Source organism: Cyclopterus lumpus, chromosome 7, assembly GCF_009769545.1.
Source record: "Cyclopterus lumpus isolate fCycLum1 chromosome 7, fCycLum1.pri, whole genome shotgun sequence".
Lineage (NCBI taxonomy): Eukaryota > Metazoa > Chordata > Actinopteri > Perciformes > Cyclopteridae > Cyclopterus > Cyclopterus lumpus.
In genome coordinates this window covers 15,750,901-15,776,253 of record NC_046972.1, presented here as the reverse complement: position 1 = coordinate 15,776,253, position 25,353 = coordinate 15,750,901, and the positions used below count along the sequence as shown (strand labels likewise).

Genomic DNA, 25,353 nt, shown 5'->3' with positions numbered 1-25,353 from the left:
TAGACATCTGTTCTTTTGCCAAATGACTTCCCTAAAATCTTCACATAGAATCAGAGGTTGAAGTCTGACACATTCAACTCTTAAAGAGTCAAACTTAGAGAAAAAAATTAAAACATGATCGCTGTTGACGAAATACGTTATCACGGCAACAATCGAGCCTGTGTCACCTTTGTTCATTCTGACCTCAATCTATTGAACCGGATGTACATGTAAAAAGAAATATAACTAATATAAATCCCAATGGACTAAAGTGTAAACTTGAGTCGCCGCGAGCATGTTGACGGAGCTCCTGTTGTGTTTGTTGTGGAAACACACACGAGAGAGGGACAAAGGGGAACCGTTCTGTTAGGTTTCATCTTCCTGGATGGAGAACAGACTGCAGGCACGTGGTTCAGGAAGAACGCCATTATCTGGTGAACTAGTGATCGGGTGGCCGTGTCATTTTTTTTTTTTTATTTTCACCATATTCGGTTGACTGGGATGAAAGTCGCAACCATTTTGACTAAAAGCTAAAGGAAAATTCTGGTAAAAATATAAAATGGTAATAACTTCGGTATAATTCAACCTGGGCCATATTTGACCATGTATTTGTGTGACTAGTAGGGACAACAATTTAGAAAAAACGGTCCAGTATTGAAGGAGAGGGCAGACGGCAGCTGCTCATCAGGCTTCGGTTGCTCGGGGCAACGATACACAACTACTAACAGCGCTTCAAAGAGGATTAAAACATTTTGTCTTTCCTTCCGCTTCAGGTTTATTAAAGTCATCTAAATATTCAGCCATGACATTGAACATCTTTTAGTCAACACTCTTTACAAGATGACAACAGCGGCCCTCCTCTCCAACTCACTCACGTTTCCACCGTTGTTGCCCTTTGACTTTGTACTCTCCAGGTTGCAGAACTCAGTCTCTGAATTAGTAACATCACCGTGTTCTCAGATCTCAGCAACTACGTTGGTGACGATGTTAGTCGACCGAAAGTAGTCACGGTTGCTCGCTGAGCTAAAATGTATTAAACTAACTAATGTTGGCAAACACTGGCGTAAAACAATGTTCCAACCCTTTGGCCGGTCGTTATTTCCAATGTCCTGGACAGAGCGGTGTAATTGGCTCTTTATAGGATAAAAACAAGGACTTGTCATTTTAGTAAATGCTTGTTAAATGTATAAGCTGTTGAAAAGCATAAAAAAAGAAGTAAATATTCTTTCATTCTGAATGATTTATTTGGGACTTTATGTTTTATGTTGACTTTGCATTGTTGCACATTCAGCTGACCTGCTGTGCATTGGGTCAAACAATTCTTCAGGTTAAACTGAGTTAAATGGCAGCAACTGCTTTTAACAAGCAACTAAACTCAAACTAAAACAACTGGGACTATCGCAATAAATTGAATCGTAACCCCTGTTCATATCACGTCGCCAGATTCTTACCAATACACAGCCATAATTGTTGCATATTATAGTAACAAAATACTAAAGTTCACAGTAGAGAAAGAAAAATGAATCTGCACGTTGATGAGAACGCACAGCTCTTAAAGTGACGAGTATCAGTGTTCTTCAACAGAAAACTAGAGTGGAATGCTGGGAAAAAAAACATTGATGTGTGTGTGTGTGCGCGTGTGTGTGTGTGTGTGTGTGTGTGTGTGTGTGTTAGAGAATTACTGCCAAACACAAACACATCAAGTTACTGTGGAAAAAGACCAGACGCCCATACACAACAAATCGACTGGTTCACAAGTTGTGTGTGTGTGTTGGTTTCCTTTAGGAACTGAGTGTTGGGAGTGTCAACACAGAGTCAACAGCAGTGTCTGTTTCTGCTCAGTTCATGTTCACTTTCAGTTCAAACCATCATGTCAAACTGCATTTTCACTTCTGAAAACCCTCGTCTCTTCAAAAAGGATGCGCCTCAAGATTGTTTATGTTTTGCTTTTACTGCACGTTTAAAACAAAAATACAAAAAGAATATCCGCTGATATATCTTTAATCAGATCTTCTAGGCTCCCAAATCAAAAATCCAGTATCGATCAGGCTGTAAAAATAAGACCAGTCGGAAAACATCATAAATATTCTTCATGCTGATCTGGGAAAAATACATTCTCAACCCTCAACATATTGTATGAATCATTTATCATCTCAAAGAAGAAAAGGTGGCAAGATGAGGGCTTGACTCCCAGCAAAGAAACGATTACTGACAAGACGCATACTGTTGTGGTGAACTAAATTCACTTACTCACAAACACTGAACAAACAAAGCTGCTTCTCATTGGATGTTCAAGGGTTTCTGTTTATATATATATATATACAATTAAAATCACAGTTTAACAAAATATAAAATAAATAACAACAATACTAAGATGAATGCATTCTGAGTGACTACAAACATGTTTTTTTAAACTACATTTCCCACAAAGCACTGGGTGTAAGCATCCCATCTCACATAACATCTTTTTTTCCTATATATCATTTTTATAAATTGTTTTTCATTAATATATCTATATATATATTTTTTGCACCTGGGATTTTCTTCCACCCCCCTTCCTGAATTGACCAACCACAGTTCAGCCCAACAACCTCCTGCAGCCAATCAGGAGCAGGCGTCTGAGTGGGTGACAGACAGTGGTGAGGTCAAAGGTGAGAGGCAGAGGTCAGCAGCAACAGTGCCCAGGTAGGCCACCCTGGTGTGTGTGTGTGTGTGTGTGTGTGTGTGTGTGTGTGTGTGTGTGTGTGTGTGTGTAGATTTGTATTACTATACTTATTAGGACAACTATGATTTTTAGTATTAAAACTTGATCTGAGACCATTTAATCTTCTTTGGTCCTTCCTGACCAATAAAACTGCAGTTTTCAATTTTGTACTTTGTTCCCCCCCCGTCAATCGGAAACAAATCAAAAAGATATATTGAATCTAAAATAATATAGAATAAGAAAAAGCCAATCAGCTTATCAATTATTAAAAAAATTAATGAACCAATTGTATAGTAACACAAATGTTGTAAATGTGTGCAAGTGTTTGTGTGTTTCAAACTCCAGTGTTTATTGCACCAGTGGTGTCTGGTGTCGGGTCGGGTGGGGGTCAGTACAGTCTCTTGCAAAAGAATTCAGGAAGGGGAGAGACTAGGATAAACCAAATAAACAAAACCAAGAGTAATCAACAGAATTAAAGTGTTCCATATAGTTTTCTCTTAAAAAATAGACGTCTTGTCTGTTTGTAAATCAGTAGTCGGAAGGAAGTGACTTCCATCCATTTGTCCGTTTATCACAGGAGTGAAATAATTGATCCAGCAAATGAGTGAATAAGAACAAAAATCTAAAAATGAAACTGTGGTTCGTAGTAGGAGATGGAGGGAGCGGCCTGTGTTTTCCAGTTGAAAGAGAGAAAAGAGAGAGAAAGAGAAGAAATGTGACAGCATCCATCTTTTTCCTTTCCATTACTCTCAAAGTAGAGAACTGTAGCATGAAAAACAAGGTGACGAGGTGGGCGGATGTCAGGGACAGCCACCTTTTAATTGGCTCTTCAATGAACATTTGAGGGGCAAATTAGCAAAAATCTAATAAGAATCCGTTGCACAGGTGTATACTTCTGCCATTTGAAATGCATTAAAATCTCCCAAGTAAATAATATCCCATACTTCAACATCCAGATAGCTTCGTTCTCTGTTTCGGAGTTGTTGAGATGAAAAACGGGAAAAAGGTGAGGTGACGAGGGAGAAGGAGAGGTTCTAAGGTAGGAAATTGGTTTAAAGGATAGGAGGATTGAAGTGTTCAGCAGCCGAGAGGAAATGATGGAAGCCTAAATCCTTTAAATTCCAAGCGTTAAATATCATTATCAGAGCCAAAAATCCAATATTTGTCAGGCCACTTGGCTTTTTCCAGACCTTTGGACCACATCCTTCCAGACAGTGTTTGTTCAGATCTTTCAGGCTGTGCTTACTTCATCCACTGAGGAAGATGAGATGAGGTTGAAAGGTCCAGAAAAGATAGAAGTTTGACCCTTTCAAACTAATCCAAAATGTTTGTTTGTTAGGGAGTTTATTTAAAAACAAAATCGGCCTACAGTCAGACAGACTTTTCCATTCTGACAAAAAATAAATAAAATAAAAATAAAAAGTAAAAACAACAAATAATAAATTGCAACTATTACCTGGCAAATATTTTTGCCATATTCTTATGCTGAAGAGTTGTAATAGTGAAAAAGAATGGAAGTGAGACCAAACTAATAAAGAAGAGAGGAGTCAACTGGAGACTGAAGCTGAGAGGAGGAAAGGACGTCTTGGCAACAATACTAACAGTTGAGGATATGGAGAAGAAAAATAAAAAGTATCATTAGTAATCAGAGAGATTAGAGATTCTCAGAAGTGATCTGAGGAGTCGAGGAGTTATCTGATAATTTTTGGAAAGTGTTGTGCTCGAGTAGCAATGAAATGGTCTGGCATCAATCCTGTATTTGCAGGATCAGAAGGGGGGGGGGGGGGGTGTGTGTGTGAAGGAGGTGAGGGACTAGGATTCAGAAGAGGTACGCGAGCCGCCGTGAAGGAGCGACTTGTAGATGCTGGAGGAGAGGAATCGTGGGTAGGAGTCCCTGTGCATCAACGTGTAGATCTGTAGCTGAGCGTCTTCAAACGACTGAGTTGTTGGGTCTTGCATCTTCCTGTTGATCACTTCTCGAACCCGGGCATCCAGACTCACCTGGAGGGACATCACATTCAGTTTAATGAAGAGAGAAGACAACACATTAAAGAACATGCCAATGTATTTCCTGTTGATACTCATTGTTTCACAGTTTCTAGTTTGGACATTCATAGGTGGCGAGAGGGCTTTTTAAAAAGGGCAAATCAGGATTCTGTACTTAAAACTCATACTGCACCTCTAAATGTGTCTGAACTCTCAGACGTGGACTCGCTGGCTGATTAAAGTCTGAAGTTGTTTTGTGCGCTGTAGTTATGTTTATTATCTTCCATAGAGGCCTGAACACATACCGTTATCAGCAGTGGGACACACACTCACTCACAAGGGCCCCACAGACACAGCACCAGCAGATATTTATAGCACGACGAGCAAGCTGTCTCCTATATGTGTTCCCTCCGCTCTTATTAAGGAAAGACACACATACACACACAAAGAGAGAGGCATCCTACCAAGGTCAGACATGCACACAGCCTGGCATGCATCTTCTCTGCAAAACTCTCTCTCTGTCTGTCTGTGTGTGTGTGTGTGTGTGTGTGTGTGTGTGTGTGTGTGTGTGTGTGTGTGTGTGTGTGTGTTTGTGTGTGTGTGTGTGTGTCTATAAAAAGCCTCTACTGCCAGAAGTAGATGAGAGCAGCAATTTATAGCTTCCTATAAACACACTGTACACAAATACTAACACACATGCAGATAACTTTACATAAATAAACACACACACACACACACACACACACACACACACACACTCACACACACACACACACACACACACACACACGCACACGTGTGATGCAGCCTGACAAGCAATGCCTACAGCGCTCCAACTAAATAAAGCAACCACACACACAGAGAGTCAGTCAGTTAAAAATAGCAGTAGAGCCGACAATGCTTTCCCCATTTCTCACCAGCAACAACACATTCATTGTGTGTGTTTGTACTACAGTATGTCTGAGTTCATCACCAGCAATAATCACTTGGTTAATCAGCAGGGCTCACATTTCTGGAGGTGTTTGTTGGTGTGAAGACTGTGTGCATAACAGCTGACGAATGAAAAACACTAAATGTGCAGCATGAAACAAAACTCAATGTAAAAAAAAGGTGCAGTGTATAACATGTAGCCACACACTCCAAATAATTAGGGGTCAGCATTTCACCTCTAAACTGGGTCCATACATCTTGATTTACAGTTGTCAGTTATAAAACAATGAACTGCTAAAACTCAGAGCTGGTAAAAATAACACTGCTTCATAGGCGTCAGCCTGTAGTTCACGTTAGTCATCTGTGAGTTTGTACCACTAACCAGACTTGCGGCCGTATGGTCCGGACCGTGTACGCCTTGACAGTTTTCTTATTGGACAAAATCCAAAGTGGCAGAAAGGGGAAAATATTGGAGTGGGTTGTTTTCCCTTTTCTGCCACTTTGGATTTCATCCAATAACAAACTATCAACATTGTACACGGACCCTGCATCTTCAACGTGATTGACAAGCCCTTAGGTCAGCTCCACTTTATGTTGGACTGAGGTCAGACTGGACGGGGACTCACTATCGCCTCTCAGGGTACAGGTGGCATTACAAGACAGGAAGGACGGGGATATTTTTATCCCAAAAAAAAGCCATGTTTTGTGAGGTCACAGTGACATTTTACCACCAAATTCTGATAAGTTAATTCTTGAGGTCAAGTGGACTTTTTGCCAAATATGTAGAAGTTCCCTTGAGGCGTTGGGACAAACTGCCAAAAGAAAAAGGCCAAAGAGGCATAAAAAAACCAAAGGATTCATCAGAGACATGCTCAGTTTCATAGCATGGTGTCAATCTAATAATAATAATAATAATAATAATAATATATCCTTTAATGATCCCTGTGGATAAATTCTTCTCTGCATTTGACCCATCCTTAGTTATTAAGGAGCAGTGGGATGCAGTGGAGCAACTGGGGAGCAACTGGGGGTTCAGTGTCTTGCTCAAGGACACTTCGACATGAACTATGGGGAGAGAGGGGATCGAACCGGGTACCTTGTGGTTACGGGACGACCACTCATCCCCATGAGCTACAGCCGACCCCAAATTCTATTTCCCATTCTTGCCCGATGATGGATCTACTGGAAATCATCAGCTCTGTGGTCCATATAAATCAATAGAGACCATTTTATGAATAGTCGTGATGCTGTGAATAAAAACGTTGGACAGATTGACAGACAGATGAGGAAACAAACGTTGTTCCATGAATAAAAGACCCGACAACGAGCAGAGTTGCCCGATCATCCTGAAGTGATTCACTTAAACAATGACACAAACCTTCGATCTTTATACCTTTACAGACTGAAACTGTCCGTGGACCCCCTTCTTTCTCTTGATTCATTCTAGAGATAGAAAGGTCTTCGTGAGCTCCGTCATGAAAACAAATCAAATCTACGCTAAGAAGCTTCACTTTGAAGGAAGCTGTCCGAGCAGCTGGAACTGGCTAAACCAGCAGGATGGTCCTGCAAACCGTTTTGTGAGAAATGGAGGCGTGTAACCCTCCTACCTCTTTTGGCGACAGTACGGAAATGTAGTCCTCGTAGATGGAGTGTGCTTTCTCCTCAATGGCGCTCTTGTTGATTTCCTGTTTGAGGTCTTCGCAGGCCAGCCAGAACAGCATGTTCTCCTCACTGTACTCCGTCCGCAGGAACTCCCGAAAAACATTTCGACCCGCAGGGTTCCTCATCAGCTTGTCGAAAGACTGAGACCACAGACGGATCTCCTCAGCTGAGGGTCTGGTGCTGAAGAACCATGAGTGGGAAGATGCTTCATTTGTTAATTTGTTATTTAATGGCGGCTGTGGTCCGAAGCTCACGCCCTGAACACGGCTCGCGGATTAAAACATGAGAAATGGTGCAGAAGTACGATCTCGCTCAGCATTGCATCATTGTTGTTTGGTGCCATGACCTGATCTACAAAATGTTTCAACAAACTTTAAACCAAACAAAATGATTGTGTGGTAGTGCTGCAGACTCACCAGGCTTCACAGTTTGGTATGGTTTCCATCTTGGTGTCCTGTGATATTCTCTTCCTCCTCCTCCGCTGCTCCTCTTCATTCCTGACAGTGAGACTGATATGATAAAAAGCTCTCCGGCAGGAAACACACACACGTAACCACAGCTGGCAGAAGTCATTGCTCTCAGAACTATAAACACATGTACAATCACCTACAACGCTGCTACTAACCCATTTAATGACAACACTAACCAACGCTATGCTAACAGCAGGGTAACGCAGCAGCTACAGGTGTCAACACCTTCAGTGTGTGTGTGTGTGTGTGTAACGCAAAGAGAGAGAAAGACAGCTATAAATAATGAGCTCCCCTGTGGGAACTAGAAGGACCTCATCACTGTGCAGCTCCTGTCTGACTAATGTCTGGAGACTCGGTGTATGTTTCATGGTGAACAGTTCTGTCCGATGACTTCCTGTGCGTGTTGGCGTGTGTGCATGCAGCCACACTGGGATGACAACAAACAAATGGCTCTGGAGTTCAAAACAGACTGGTCTCAGGTCTGGTGGAGGCCACGGATGGTCAAAGGTGAATAAGTTCAAAACTTATTTTGTATCAGAAGACAATATGTACCAAAAGTAAATGTCCTCTCCCTCTCTGTACAGCACACACATACCGAAGGCCCCACCACAGCTGACCTGCACCTCCTCAAAGAATTGAAGGTTGTGTCGATGCTTCAGTGGCTGAAAATATACTAAGAGGCCATTGTTTGCAGCATCTAATGCAGTTCAAACACAAGACTGATGACATACGAATATAATTAAAGTGATGCATTGCTCAGTCCTAGTTTTTCTTTTGGAATGACTATCAACATATTGTGATTCTTATCAATAGTCTCGTACAAGCTTATTTCATAGCAGAGGTAAAGCTTTCGTGAAGTCAGCTTAATATTATTATCATTTCAAAGTAGCCCACCCAATACTAAAAGGCCTCATCAGCTCTTTGAATGTGTGATAGATACGACACAGGTTTAGTTTCAGGTTGATGCGTTATCTATAATATTATTACAATATATAATATTGATACAGTATTATTCATAATAAAAAGATCAGGAAGAATGTACAACTACAAAAAAGAAAAACACATCACACCAACTCCACAACGACCCATGCTACTTCCTGTCCACTCAGATTAAAACAAGCCTATAAATAAATGGGTGTGGTCTGCCATGACAGGGATTGCATAAGACGTTGTAGTTTGTTCTACTCACAACATCCAAGCTAACAGTCATCACATGTACTATAATGTTTGCTGTACTGGATATAATTCATATTGGTCAAGTGTAGCAGCCTCCTTCCATATCCCCCTCAGTTAGCTCCGTCAGCACTGTTGTGATGGTTACACCGTTTGCGTTGTTTTCACCTTCAGATTCAAGCCGCCGGCACTGGATTAGGCACTGCTACAATTAAGTAACTAATTTAATCCGATTAATTACCTTATTCAAATTGAGGATATTGTTTGCCGCTAATTTTTTTTTTAAAAAGGTGATGATGTGATACAAATATCATTACAGATATGTAAAGCTTCATTCAAAAGCCTCAATAAAGGAAAGTAAAACACATCATTCAGTAAAGCCCTGCGGGACAATAGTACTTGAGTGAGTATTTGCGTACGAAAGAGGCTTCACATGTGTGTGCCAGGTGTGTGTGTATTTGTCCGTATAAATGCAGTGTGTGTGTGTGTGTGTTCTTGCCTCCTACCATGAGCAGCTGCAGCAGCAGCACCAGCAGAAGCAGCAGGCGTTGGGCCGTTGGGAACTCTGTGTAGTGGTCATGCCCCGCCCCCCTCCCGTCCCGCTCAGTGCCGAGGTCTCGCTGCGACCTCCCCCCATGGCCAGCTCGCCCCCTCGCTCGGCCGGGATTGGACCTGTGTACTGCAGAAACACAGAGAGAGATGGTGTTTATTCTAAACTGTCATTTAGAGTGGTGGAAGAACCAATATCACAATGTAAAAAATACAAACAAATCCTGTATTAATTAACTAGTGTTAATTATTGTTGTAGCAGGTCACGGTGGAGGTGAATAGCTCCATATCCGGCAGCAGTGTCTGCACCACCCTGCTGGAGGCACGGGAAAACCCGGACTACGCAGGGTAGACGGTCACGCCTTGCTGCAGTACAACTAGGTTTTCAAAAGGGACCGCTTGTGTCCACCAATACATTTTTACGATGTCTTTGTTCTTCTAACTATTCTTTTGTCATATGTATTTCTATGTAGGATCTTAAAATGAAAAGTAACTAGTACATATAGATTCAAGCAAAGTAAACAATGTTTGTCATACACTTCTTCTACTTGTAGGGAAGTAGAATGAAGTAGCAATAAATGGGAATACTTCAAGTTTCTGATGTTCCAACATATAGCGATACGTCTGAATATGGAGAAACTTGAGCTCTAACAAAACCACTCATGTTAGACAGAAGCTAAACATGGACTAAAAATTATCATCTTTGTTTACAGTAATCATGAGGTGGCCCAGTGTGTGCAGATGTGTGCGTGTGTGTGTGTCAGTGTTTTCAAATGCTACACATAGCATGTTTGCCTTAAGAGATGATTGATGATTATGAAGGATTTTAAGTCAAATAATAACAGAATCCATGTTTTTTTTTTTATTACATTAGTCTCTATTCTGCCAGACAGTCTTTAGCACACTATTGTCTCTGTGACAGACATCCTAATGTAGTAATAATTACATTGTAAATGAAGGTGGAAGAGAGAGAACAGAAAAAGAAAGAGAGTTTTGTCAGTTAAATGCATGAGCACATTTCAGTGACTTGAAGGCATGAGCACTGCCTTTACATAAACCTGCTGGTTTAGATTAAGTTGAACAAAACACACTCTTTTTTTTCAAACAGAGAGTGAGATGGGCACAGGCGGGAATTGAAGAAGAAAAAAGACAACGGTTATCTGATGTGAGACAGCGAGACGAGGAGGAATACATCCATGGTATGGATCAGCAGAGGGAGATACAGAGATAAATAAAAAAGGGGTGAGAGATGTTAAAAGGACGGCAAGATTATAGATTTTAGAGTACATGAGGGACAGAGAAAGAGAGAAACAAGATATGTACACATGTAGAGAAGGTATGGAGGAAGAGAGAGACACCATGAGGAATAGAGGAAGTGAAAGAAAGCGGGTACGGAGACAGAGCGGGCAATGTGATGCATCATGTGATTGAGCTGTGATCACACACACACACACACACACACACACACACACACACACACACACGCACACACACACACACACACGCACACACACACACACACACACATACACAAAGAAGATCACACACACACACACACACACACACACACACACACACACACAAAGAAGATCACACACACACACACACACACAAATACACAAAGAAGATCACACAAACACAGGCTTCTCAACTTCTGGTTTTAGACTAAGGACAACAAGCTTTATTTATAACAAACATGTTAAAATACAGTTCCTTTGTATAGACACTACTTAAGGCTCCCTCCATTCTCCAGTCCAAAGAATGTGACACCATTCTTGGGACAAATGGGCCAGAACGAGTTAAGAAACACAGCCATATGCACACTCTCCAGCACACAGTGTACATCATGTGCTCATACACACACATGCACAAACAGACAGCAAGTATAGATATGCAGAATGAAAAGGCACACAAATGACATCCATACGCAAACATAAAAGTTGCATTCAGACGTAAAAGAAAAGTAAGCCAATACACACAGTGTGTGTGTGTGTATGTGTGTGTGTGTGTGTAGATAATTGCATCTAGATGCTATCATCATCATCAGATCGGGTGCTTTTGTTATTTTTAAATTTCTCTAAAATTATGAAACTACAGCTCAGCTAACATTAGCCTCCAGCTGTCGACTCTCTGGGTGTTTGTGTGTGTGTGTGTCTGCCAGCACAGGGACAGAAGTGGGCAGCTGATCTGTGTGTCTGTGTGTGTGTGTGTGTGTGTGTGTGTGCGTTTGATGCCAACTCTCTGAGCGGGTGAATGTGGTAGAATGGTGTTGCCGGTAATACAGTGGATTAGTGAATGAGAGCAGTAACCTGCAACATGCTCACTGACTTATCGATTGCTGGCTGGAGCAATGAACAAGTAGTGACAGACAAAAACAGGACCAATCAGGACCCGATGACCATTCTTCAAGCTGCTCCCCATTTATTCTAATGAAAGTTTCTCACTCATACGGGGGCATTTTTTCTAGGCTTGGGAAAAGTTTGAGTTTCAGTTCGAAGTATCCTTTCAACAATTTTAGACATGTTTCTTTTATGATGGCGGTTTCTAGGGAAAAAACTGTTTGACCTGCAGTACTGTGGTTGGCCACCGGGGAGCACCTCGGCAGCCAGGCTGACACACCAGCTCTTTTACCCCATGGAGAAAAAAGTTACAGATGTGGGGAGAAAAAGGGTCTTCAGGCTGTATAGTTGTTATCCCATAACATTGCAAAAAGAAAAGAAATCCGACTTAAAGATATTAAGTTAACTGGTATTCGTTTTACCTGTTAGTGTGTTTGAGAAAGGCAGGCAGCTGTGGTGCTGCTAACAGGGTGTGCTCACTGATGAAAAACACACACAAAATACATCACACACATTTAGAAACACACCCACACTAGTGCTGGTGTCACAGTGCCTGCACTGTCAGAGCAAAGACAGGAACACTCCCTTCCTCTCTTCTTATCACCGCCACATCTTTTATAACGCAGAGCGATCACGTTTCTGCCTGTGTGTGTGTGTGTGTGTGTGTGTGTGTGTGTGTGTGAAAAGGCAAGTCTGTTCAAAAAGTGTGTGCGTGCTTAAATTCATGTTTTTTCCAGAGGTAATGACTGAACATGAGAAAGTTCATAACTAGTTTAGTTTAGAAAGAAGAAAGCAAGAACAAAGGAAAAGAAAAGAAAGAGACTACTGAGAAAAGGACATGAAGTAAGAAAGATGCTATGTGAACAGTTCCTTTTGAGCATGTCTCACTTCCTCTTGCTCCACGTGAATTTCAGTGTGTGTGTGTGTGTGTGTGTGTGTGTGTGTTTAACAGTGTTAATCTGATTAAATTAGATGACATTAGAATGCAGATAACCCCCCCCCCCCCCCCCACACACACACACACACACACACACAAACACAACTAATCAAGATTACGATTTTGGATTTCCACAATTAAATGAACATGATCGATCACTTTTGGGGCGCTGTTGTGTAAAAACGTTCCAGAATGCTGCGGCTGCAGTTCAGAGTAGAACAGCATACTGTATTTTACACATACAGCCCCATTATGTACAACCGGGACGGTCAAAATGCACTGAATTCAGATAAAGAAGACCTTATTGGAAGTCTCATTTTGATGCAAAGATGTGTTAATATGTAGAAATGTAGCACAACGTGAAAGTGAAAGCAGTGCTCTGTTGATTTTATTTGAGATCAAAGGGTTTTGGTACAATTTGATTTGGTTTCAAGGAAATGCACCGTGAATGAGAGCCAGTCTTCTTTTGTCGCATTTCTACATTAGCAGGAATGTAGCACAACAGTACTAATTTGTACGTTACAGTGCATACTAATGGTTTATCACTAAAATCAAGGAATAATCTGTGATAAATTATCAAAGTAAACGTGATTATACTTTTTGGCAATAATTGTGCCCATGAAGTGTCCCATGAAAAGCACAGTGGCTAACGAGCTAGCCAGCTGCTAAATGAGTAGAACGTGTCAACGTTGCTTCATTCGCACAGTCAGTGTGAGAAAGTGTATGAACAATAGTTAAACAACATGACTTTTGTTTACTATATCTGGACCCTTTGAGTTTTGCCTTTGTGAAAGCAATCAGGATCAGTTGATTGGAGTCACATTTAAACAATGTGTCATCTTCGCCTTGGTGGTCCAAGTTCTTAATAGCTTGATGCTTCATGTTTGATGACCTTACTAACACAATGTTAAAATCTCATTTCGAATCTCTGCTAACATGAATGTATTAAAAAAGACAAAAAAACTAGCAAATGTATACTGTATAAGGATAAATGCACAGTTCTGGGCATGTCCATCAAACATGTACAGGTCAGCTGGGGGAGATCTCCTCTTTTGCACCGATGTGGGTCTCTGTATGCTCTGGCAGCACAGATGGACTCACACACACACCATGCCAGTAAAGCAAGATGACATTTAAATTCAGAGAGAGGCACTGCCGGCCATTTGTGTAATGTACGCGTGTCTACCAACACACACTCAAATACACACACACACACACACACACACACACACACACACACACACACACACACACACACATCTGCACCTGACAGCAGGGTTTAAGTAATTAAACATTCATTTTAAGTATTAATCTGAGCGATTACTGCTCCGTAATCTCACCACCTGATCGCCAACGGCCCTCTGTGAGTTTGTGTGTGCGTTTGTGTGACACAGTGTTGGGGGTCACTGTGATAGATCGAGAGGAAGAAAGATGAAATGAAAGAGAGATGTATGACTGAAACTATTGTATTGTTAATGAAACTGGTCTGTCCAACACATCGTTCAGAGCAAGACATTTCTAACAATCTCTGGACAAATTGCCATGGGAGTGATGGTACAGTAAAACACGAACATCTAATTAACTGGTTGCTGTGAATTGAATGGACGCTCAGCACAAAATGTGAGCGTTTCAGATAAACAGAGAGCAGCAGCAGTTTGACTTACAGATGTAAATATTGTCACAAACTGGCACAAGGAATGTGACAAAAAGGGAAAGCCAATACAAGTTAAACATGAAACAAACACAATCTATGAAACTAAGGTTAACTCAGATAAACCTCGGAGTATTGAAAGCAGTGCATGGATGTGTGACATGTTGCAGTGTTTAAAGGTGCTGCAGGAAGGGTGTGAGAGGGATTGACCACACGGCCCTGTTTTCAGAGCCTGAAGCCCCAGGTGAGTCTAATCAGCTAACGACCCTCCCTGGCCAGACTACTGCCTGTGGGAGGAGCATCAGAATATGGCAATCCGCGCCATCTACAGACAATGTAAATAAGGCCGTCTGTATTTTAGACACGCGCAACACGCAGGTGACCTTTTCTTTTTTGTTTACTGCTGCCGCTTGTCTGTGATTAATGTTTTACATTATAGAATGCTAAAATATAAGAGTTAACTATAACTTTTAACTTTTGTTAACTATAGCATATTTTTTGCTGAATACTGAGTGCAGAGTTCACTCTAACGGTGTCATTGAGGACACCGGACGCACTGGTGAGGAAAGGAGGGGACGCGCCACATGTTTTCAATCCTCTAAAATACATTTTTAAAAACTGAAAACTGTTTTTTTTGTATTTATTTATTCTGCATACTTGTGCTACATTAGGGCGAGTCTGTGTTAGTCTATAATGAGAATCCCTGGATATGATCTGGGTTGTGGGCCCAGCAGAATTCCTGTGTACTGAAGGGACATATCACATGACATGGTTAAGCTATGTTTGAGAATTAAATTATATGATATAGTGTCTTGGAAAACAATGTTATTCACACATTTAAGTGATAAAGTGCTAAATATTTTTTTTCTCTCCCAATTGTATAGTATAGGGTTCAAATGATCTTTATTTAAGTATTTTACAAAGCATTTTTGTCGACACTATCACTTTAAAAGAAATGACTAATAGCATCACATGGGCCTTTTTTAGTTACTTTATATCCATAACAGAGGCGAATATAATATGACAGCTCCTTTGGCATTCTTCTCCTGCAGAAGTTCTTCCACTAAATTACGAGCACTAGAACGTCACGAGATGCTTCCGACTACGTCTTTGGTTGTCAAATACCGGGATATCAACTCGGAGGTTTGAGTTTATTTCTTTTTTAAACGGTTGCTGCAAACACAAGCTTTTTTGATCAGTTTCATAGCTTGCAGCCATAGACGCTGCCGGTCTTTCGGCATAAGGAGTGACCGTGTTAACTGGTGACTCTCAGCTGAAAGCGTATGGTTGCTCAAAGTGACAGCGGCTGTTAAAAAAACCACAAACAGAACATGTAGGTGTCTTCTTACAAGGCTTCAATAAATTATAAATACATGTAAATACGTGTTTATTATCTACGGCAATCTGTTACATAAATTAGTATGAGCAACCACGGTCCTATTGAGCTGAAAGTCACAAGTTAACTCGCTCACTCTTTAAACTGTAACACCTGGTGCTCTGAAACGAGCGCAATCCTGTCAGAATTCTGTCAAACGTTCAGGACAGAAACGGTATCTCAATCCCCTCCTACCAAACACTGAATTATGGATGAAGATCTTTTCTTTAGTACACACTGACTAATCATTTTTCTTGACTCATGCAACACTGATTTTGTGGAATTTTAGGTGAGGAGACAACCATCCTCACTAAAGGAGCCTTCAAGTCGGCCTGGAACTTATTCATTTAGATTAAATCTCCCTAAGATTTAAAGGTGAAACTAAAACAAGCCCCAGCCCGAAGGTCTACAGTTTACCCCCGAAGATATTGAATTAAAAAAGAAATGGGCAGAAGGCAAATATTCACATCTATGTTTAACAAATCATGGTGGATTTAATCACCTGATTCAGTTCGGATTTCAATCTCAATTTCAACATATCAACACACGTAGGTCGCTTCACTCTGTTGACACCAAGACCTACTATGTTGTCTGAAAGTCCATCACCTTTGCAATATCTTATTTTCAGCACTAGAATGACCTCACTTGAAATAACTGTATAAAATGACCTGTTGTGACCTCTAGGATTACAGCTTCATAGAGACCTATGGGCAATCAGAGTGTGTATGGCTGTCCACAAAAAGAAGTGCATACATCTTTCTAAAAGGTTTCTTATACTAATTCCCAGCATTTCTTTCCAATGGTGTTTCCTCGAGGTCTTGATGTCTTAACCCAGATCTGCTGCAGGAAGACAGACATTTTTGTATGGAGGAGAGGAGCTTTGCCAAGCCATGACATGTTAAACAGTGCTAAAGCACACACGCACTGTCTCACACACACACACAAACACACCCACTACAGTGTGCTCCTCTCCTCTTGCTCTTGATCTGTCTCTCATTTACTTTCTTTGAAAATCACACACACACACACGTTTGCTTTCACACTTCTACCGCTACTGACAACAAACACACACACACTGTAAGTGGGTCTATAAATCCAGCCTAACAGCGCTCTGTGGAGACAGATTCAAGGAGGGCTGCACCGACAGCTCCAAACATCATCTCCTGTCCTCACCTTCTATGGACATGCCTGGCTAAACACTGACTGGATACACACAATCAAGCTACAACTGCTCACATGTGCATTCAAAGTTACAATACACAAACACACTGCAATCCACACACACACGTTACTTTTATCACAGGAGCTATGCACGCCCATTTCAAACGGATCTCGCTTAACCAAACAAGTTGATGTTAACGTGTCATGAAAATCAATGTCAATGTCCAAGATGAGCAAAACGAAACATTCAAAGACAGTTAATGTGACAAAATTATGCCATTTTCAGTGGCTCACCTCCATTGTCATGGGGGTGGAAGCACACATCTCAGAAACCAAAACAAAAGTCCATCTCTTTTGTCTTTTGGGTGAATCCTTCAAACGAGAGGTTAAAGCAATGGAGAACTAAGTGCTCTTGTATACAATGTTGAGCTCTTGCTCTAGCAGTGGTGGAATGTAACAAAGTACAACTCAGGGTACTTTAGTAGTAGAGGTATTTTTACTTTACTTGATTACTTCCATGTACATTTTCCACTACACCTCGTTGGGAGATATTGTACTTTTAACTTTATTTTATTTATTTATTCTACTATTTATTTGACAACTTTACTAGTGAAGCTACTTTTCAGATACATTTTACGAAATATTTAACACACTTTCTTTGTTTAGCTTGTTGATTGTACAAGAAACTTAATGCAATCACTTTAGGTTTAAAAAAAGAAATAGTGGAAAGTTTTCGAATTAATGTAATTATCAGCTGCAGCCTTATTAAAAGTAAAAAATAAACATTAAAACAATCATGTGACTGAGCTGCCAAATTTGACTCGTCAATCTCAGATGTTTGAGCATCCAAACATCCCTGCTGATCCGCATGTCAAGTTTCATTGCATACTGAAAATAACAGATTTAAAAAATGATTAGTGTGTTTAATTGAATAGTGACATTGTTATTGTATTATTTCCTAGTTGTACTGTAAGTGTAAACAATTGAATTCCAGCTTCATTTTTTTTTTTTATGAAGCAGTTGCCAAGGCATCAAGATAAACAATAAAACAATGAACTAAAGAACGCCAAAGCCTGAAACGTGTGAAACTTTCTGATTTGGAAAATATGCAGGTTATTTATCTTTATCAGCCAAAAGAAATGCAAAACTGCAAATCCCCAAGATGTCCCCTTTTCAGGAACTGAGACAAACAGTCTTGTTTAAAGACTGATGACTGTGCATTTTCAAGATTATCTAACGGGATGTTGAAAGAGTTTCATCAAAGAGACAACAGAGAATGTTCTCAACAACCCACAGAGGCGTCGTTAAACCACATACATCCACTTTGGTAGACACTTATGTGCATGGGCAGCCAGAGTGGGAATCAAACCGCTAACGCCGGCACTGCCTTGCTCCATCTGTTGAGCTACAAAGTCATGACTTTTAAGAATGTACAAAATAACCAAACCCTGTTCAATAACTGGCACATTAACCTGGCAGCACACAGACACCATACAGCAGCAAAGCTCACCAGGGACGAGTCGATTCAATGGCGGATCAAGGATAGATGACTGAATGAAAGAACTAACAGGTTCTTCTTTCTATTTTCTCTTTTGCTAATAGCTCAGTGTTTCCATCAATCAACACGCATTCACTCCAGTGAAGGAGGAAGAGAGACGAAAGCCAGTCCAATGCAACAGGAAAAGAGAGAGAGAGCGGCAGGAAACAGTCGGAGGTATTGTGACACACAGGGCTTCTTGGTTTCTTTCTGAAACTTGATGAATCAGACCTGGTGTCTACACTCGCACACCCACACACAACAACCCAACCCGTCATGACTGCATGGGCCCATTCATGCCAAGATGGCTGAAAGGGAAGAAATGCTGCTAAAACCCAACATTTACATTCCTTCTCCCTCTAACCTTGGACACCCCTGGAGTCCCGTCTGGACTTGTCACCGTCTCTCTTTGACAAGAACACCGCATTTTACAAATCTGACTATGTATCCCTAAAGCTGCATAAATGCCCCAGGCATAAAGTGCAGGAGATAGGAATGTGTCTTTAGCCGTTATTCTTTGAAAGGAAGGAACAAGAAAAGAGGCCAGCTGTTTGCAGGACTGTTCAGGAAAGCTTTGCTGTCGTCCTGCTTTTCCCTTGAAAGAGTACATTGCATGCCCAAAAGTAGACATCCCTGTCCACATACTTTTGGGAAGGGGATCTGGTTATCATAATTTGGGAAGCCAAATTTGAAAGACGGTAATACCTAAAGCTACTAATGGAACGGTACGCAGAAGTCACGGGACCTTTTATACCTTGGTTTAGGAACAGTGGAAAAAAACATATAGATGGGCAAAAAAAGATCTGTTGCAGATTTAAATTTGATGCTGTGTCATAATTAACCTTGATGTTGAATGATACATTGATATGTATATGAACAAGAAATATAATATATAATATAATGGTTTTTATATCAAAAAGGTGGCATATACCTTAGGTTATGTGTCTGTGCAGTACCAACGGAGTAATAGATACGGATCGGGTAGCGAGTGATATGTGTCGTTGTTTTTTTGTTCCTGTTGATATATTGTGATATCGGATCAGTGCATAGACTCGCCGTTACTCAATTAAGCATTTTTAGGGTGAGTATCACTATCGGTAAAGGAAAAACTCAAGAGGAGAACACTCTATTATCGCCATTAGACTGTTCATTTGCAAGAAGATAGATGTTTTGGTTACAAAAACATTTGCCAGACACGGAAACAAAGAATTGTATTGAGACTTAAAGAGATGAACAAAGAGAGGACAAGCAAGTAAAATAATCTGGGAGACAAAGGGAGGAAGAGATGCAGTTGGTTTACCAGTATGTCCGTCATGTCGCGAGGGCGGGCTGTCGGTTAGTGTGCTAGTCGTTAGCGATGTTAGCAGGCCGGACACATGCATGTCATGTCTTCTGCCTCTGACCTCTCCTTTATAAATACACACACATACGCACGCGCACAAATGGACATGCAAGTACATGTGAATATGCCACATCGAGGCACAAACAAGCCCAAAACAAATGCATCACAAGAACATGCGGTCATGAACCAAAAACCCAATTTACACAAGGCATGGCATTTGCCACTCACAAAATGCACCAAAAATACATTTAATTAACCACAAAAGCATGAATGATGAACACAGGCAATAGAACGCACACATAAACAAACACACACACACACACAAGAAAAAGAGAAAAGAAGCCATAGTGAGTGTGCGTGTACCTTAAGGGATCACTTAACGGTGGATCCTCAATCCATCACAGTTTCACAAATATGAACCAAGTTTTAATTTCAAAAGCTCAATGAGAGAAAAAGTGAACCAGTATGTGTTTCCATGAATGTCTCTTATGCAAACATCCTGAGGATGTCCTAACAAGATGATTTAATAAAGAGCGACAGAAAGTCTTGCTAGGTCACTGCTATTCCCATCAAAGATGACGTGCGTTGCATTCACACAATAAAAGTCTGTTAGGCGAATGATTAGGCTAATATTAACAGTAAATCAGGTGCCTCCCTGTTAGGTGACAATCCACCAGATCGCTCGAGTGCTGATACAGACTTCATTAAGGGGACCAGCCAGGACTCTATGTCAATGTCATTATGAAGTTCTTTGTTTGAAATTCATGAACTCACTTTTGGCTGCCTGCTCATTTTCTCGGCCCTAGCTTCATGTTATGCAACAATGAGTCCAAGTGAGGGATACAGATTTGGGAAAGAGAAAGCACTGATATTGGATCACTCCTCAGCATTGGCAGATAAATTGGGTTTCATATCGGGACAGGAGAAGTTGCATCTGTGCCTCCTTGACTAAAACACATGAAACAACTGAACCAACACAGGGCTAAACATCTTGAATAATTGGCTTCAGCTAACAACTATTTCAATGAATCAAAAACTACGTTTTAAAAGTCACTCAATGAGTCTTAGCTGTCAACTTTCAAATTTAGCTTGAGGTTGTTTAAGTCAAACAAGACTTTAAAGAATCAAACTGTTTCTGTTGCAAATATACACACATTCTGATTATTGTAAACAAAGTAAGACTGAGCTCTTATATTTTACCTAGTGAACAATTGTTCACACTTTTTTATCAATGTTTATTTATCTAACTTTAACTTTGGTTCTATTATTTTTTAAACTTTAAAATTTTGAGTAACAACTGGACGATATGAAAATATAAATCTGAGTGGCAGACATTAACTAGTGACAGGTTGGAATGGACAAAACTATGTGATCACATTGGGCTTCTGAATATGCTGATGGACATGTTCTAGGCCAAATGGTTCAGAGAAGCTAATTAGCAGACAAACAAATAATGAAAGTAATGGTTAGTTTGAGCTCGAGATTTAAAAAGAAAGAAATTAAATTATTCTCAGCCTGTTTTCAAAAGGACTACAGCCTCAGGAATAGCATATCACTTCTTACTCCAATGTTGGTGACTTTGTGTAGAGTGATTTCACATTATTAGAGGAACGATATGGTCCTCGATGAGCTGAGAAAACTCTCCGACTATTCCGATTTTTTATCGAATTGAAACAGCTAAAAGGAGTAACCACCAGTCACTCGTGGCACAAGATGGAGATGAAGAAGACGCGCGCACACACCCACCCACACACACACACACACACACACACACACACACACACACACACACACACTAGAGGTGTAAATAAAGAAACAAACAAACAAACAATCAGAGACTAATTGAATGGGGTGAGACAGAAAAAGTGAGAGAGAGAGACGAAGGAAGAGAAGCCAACTTAAAAAAACAACTAAAACAAAAAAGAGGAAGTAAGCAACAGACAAAATGAAGAACGACGCAGGAAGAGGAAGTAAGCAACAGACAAAATGAAGAACGACGCAGGAAGAGGAAGTAAGCAACAGACAAAATGAAGAACGACGCAGGAAGAGGAAGTGTGTGCCAACTGGCAACAAAAGAATGACAAAAACTCCAGACTCCTGACCGGGTACAAGTCAGTATCTGAGAGGTGGTGTGTTTCTTAATCTCAGGGTTGGGACCCCCAAATTAGCCAGAGATTTCTTTTATTGAGCGCCGTTACTGTTGATCCAGTTGACATGGTGATGTCGACAAGGAAAACACAAGGATTTAAGAGGTTTGATAGCCGGCAGCAAAGACTTTTGCTTTAAAAAAAGTCTGCCACACACCTTCCTGTGCAATACTTTCATCCAAAGTTGTCCAGTACGATTCATGAAAAGACATTTACTACTAAGTGAAGTGAACTATACATGAACACAACACACTCTTTTCTGTCTTTCTGTGTCTCCATCCAAAAGCGCAAACCAGAGGCGACACCTTATATATGATATGGATGGATAAGAGTCATAAGTCACAATGGGAATATTGAAGTCATTCTTCATACTACGGTTGCGATATACAAGATAATGTATACAACAAGACTACTACTGGCCTGCTGTAGGAGTAGCATGTAGGAACTTCATAGTGTCAGTTTATACATAAACATACCATCAAGTACAGCAAGGTCACTATGAACTCACAAACCACAAAGACACTGTGGGAAAGGTAAAGGAGTCTCACAGTGACTTCTGTGTCTTAACTGTCTCAAATGTCAGCTGATGTTCAAATACAAAAATGTATATTGGATTGTGAATAAAAGCAGCACTATAGATTTCCTCATTCTGTTAAAGCAACAGGCTCATCACATCCAATGGGAACTCGCTGTTCTGAATATAATGATATTGAGTTTATAAAATGTGCTACGTTCTACAGTGTCATATGATGCAACATTATGGGATGCATCCAGTGAGTTTTGCATACAACTCTTTTGAATGGAGAAAATTGAGGCATTAGGGAACGCGTCAAGCAAAAAGTGTTTTTTTGTTTTAGCTGAGACACTTTGGTTGCATCTGGTTGCTTGGCCCGTCCCAATTACCATCTTTTTGGCCTCCAGAGCTTCGGTAGCAAACAGCGGACATTCGAAGCTCGGACCTGCAGCGCGCCTGCGGGACCACCTTGACCGGAGTGCTTTAACTTCTCGGGTTAGTGGGCAGCACAGACTTGTGTCATTAAAGCAGTGCATTTCCTTTACACTCAGAGGCTTCCTCCCCACGTTTATTTTCTAACTGAATGTGTCACGCGGAGTCCATGGGTGCTGTTTTTACGATTGGAGGCACTGTCTGCGCTCAGTGTCTCCTCTCCTCATCTCTCTGTGACTGCAAGTGTTGACGTACCTCAAAGTCTTGTTTGCTGGGCCCTCACCCCCTAAACAGCTGCGTTTTGACTGTGCTATCTCCGCTCTTTACACACTGTTTCTCCAGCAGTGGCCAGCTGCAAGCCTGTGCATTAATGCAGCCTTTCCAGACCGTCCTTTGAGCCCGAGCCCCCGATGGGTTACTTTATGCTCCGACATTAGCTATGGCGGCGAGGGCTCTGGGGAAGGACTCAGCCAGACGTTCCTCCGTTCTCACCTGAGATGGATGGCATAGGGCCGCAACTCGTATCTTTTGGATTCATTAAAGGCATTCATTTTCTAAGGAGTCTGTTAGTCTACAGTAATGTTGTCTGTATCTTCATTTGATATTGAGTAAGATGCCTATTTCAAAAGGTTTGGTGTGTTTTGGCATGTTTGTAATTTCCAGGAGTTAAAGAAAATTAAATACCGAAATTGAAAACGAAATACAGCAAAAACTAACCAAATATTTGGGTTCTGCCCTAGTTGTTCTTGATGAAGCCCGAAGGTGCAGAGAACGGACCTGATCATGTGTGACTAATGAGATATTGTAGGGTGAGGAAACACCTCAGAGAGTAACTAACCATTGTTTTGTTCAGATCAACTTTATTATCCCACAGCTAGGACATTTGTTTGGTCCAGAAGTCCAGTGAAAACAATAGCATACATACACAATAAGTCCATCCATAATCTATTCAGGAGCCGCAGAAATACCACAGGATACTCATAACCCAACACATTTGTTTATGTTTGTGGCAGGCTATTTGATATAGTAAATATGCATCCCATTGCAAATAATGATAACAAAATAAAATGCTGGCCTCAGTAAAAAAAAAAAACGCTTTTGGTGGACACGACCCCTTAAAGTCAAATCAATCCAACAACCAACAGAACCAGGATCCTTTGCATGTTGTTGAGGTTGGAGCCCAGCACAAGGCGGTGCCGTTCAATCCAGCCAAGTGCATTTACAGCAGCCCCTGAACCTGCATCACAACTGACACCACAACTCCTTAACCCTGCAGTCTCCATTGGGCCAGACAAGAATGATACCAAACAGAAATAACTATTAAAAAAAACAGCAGTTGAGATAGCTTCTATAATGTGTAAATGTACATTGCGACTGTATTCTCAAATGAAAGCACAGTAAAGACAACTTGCTCATGGGTTGACAGAAAAAAATTAGTCATGGACCAAAGTAAATCAAAGTGGAAAAGGAAACAAGATTGAATTCCAATGAATGAAGTTTGATGAGACGCAGTCCTACAGGCCGGTTCGTCATGGCTGACCTGTGTTGCAACTGAACCCGGTCTCCTGTGAACCAGGTTCCTCGGTTATCAACAGCTGAGACGTGCAGCTAACAGGCTGTCGGGCTCTTTACTAACTTACTTACAGGACATGAACTGAAAGAAAGACATTTAAAAAAAAGAGGAAGAAAACTTAAATAAAGTCGGAAGACCCTTCTTTTTTTAAATGCATCCTCAGTTTTCTACTAACGAGCTTTGTGTTTAACTCGTCTTATGCTCGAGGAAAAAAGAAGAACGGCTAAAGACGGCGAATGAAACGCCTCCGCTCGTGTCATTAAGAAACCCGTCTCAAATAATCGACTCCTTCTTCTCCTCTCCCTCCCCCCCCCACACCCAAAAAAAAAGATTGCCTCGTCTGCTTCCCGTTCTTGCGAGAAGGAATCAAGGAGGTATGGCAAGGAGGGAGGTAAGGAATCACCGAGACCGACCTTCTCCTCAACACTGAGCGAGGAAAAGCCCCGCCGCCGCCGGGAGACGAGGGGAAGGGGAAATTAAATGGGAACCGGGAACCAGCAGCCCTCCTCCCCTCCCCTCCCCTCCTCCCCTGCCCGTGTTCGACCTCGTTTCTGCAGCCGATCAGATACTCACAATCTTGGCATTAATAAGGTCCGGAGGGCGGTATCCGCTGCTCTTTCGGAGGCACATCCGTGTTTTTTTTTTTTTTTCTTGCTCTGCAGCTCCGCACCGTGGGGGGGAAGGGGGGTGGTGGTGGTGGTGGTGGGGGGGGTGGAGGGCTTGGTGCGTGGATTTCTTTTTTCTTATTTTTCTAAATATCCTGCCGCCGCTGTATCGGAAGAATAAGGAGTTCGCCTCCTCCCCCTTCTGCTGCTCTCCTCCTGCTCGGGTTTTTCCCAGAGAGAGAGAGAGAGTGCTAGAGAGAGACAGAAAGTGTGTGTGCGTGTGTGTG

At 41.3% G+C, this 25,353-nt stretch overlaps 1 protein-coding gene across 3 annotated transcripts; it reads right to left on the bottom strand.

Moving 5' to 3' along the window:
* Positions 1-1,910: 1,910 nt before the first annotated feature.
* Positions 1,911-25,135, bottom strand: rgs19 (regulator of G protein signaling 19). Of its 3 annotated transcripts, XM_034536994.1 has the most exons (6): positions 18,427-18,641; positions 12,215-12,271; positions 9,411-9,583; positions 7,678-7,758; positions 7,207-7,441; positions 1,911-4,684 (listed from the first exon to the last, which is right to left on the bottom strand). In XM_034536994.1, the coding sequence occupies exons 3-6, from the start codon at positions 9,539-9,541 to the stop codon at positions 4,496-4,498; spliced, it is 636 nt and encodes a 211-aa protein (XP_034392885.1). In that variant the 5' UTR covers positions 9,542-9,583; positions 12,215-12,271; positions 18,427-18,641; the 3' UTR covers positions 1,911-4,495. The 3 variants fall into 3 exon arrangements, with proteins under 3 accessions (XP_034392885.1, XP_034392883.1, XP_034392884.1); XM_034536992.1 differs by lacking the exons at positions 12,215-12,271; positions 18,427-18,641 and adding an exon at positions 25,035-25,135; XM_034536993.1 differs by lacking the exon at positions 12,215-12,271 and having other exon boundaries at positions 18,427-18,638.
* Between the last annotated feature and the right edge of the window lie 218 nt (positions 25,136-25,353).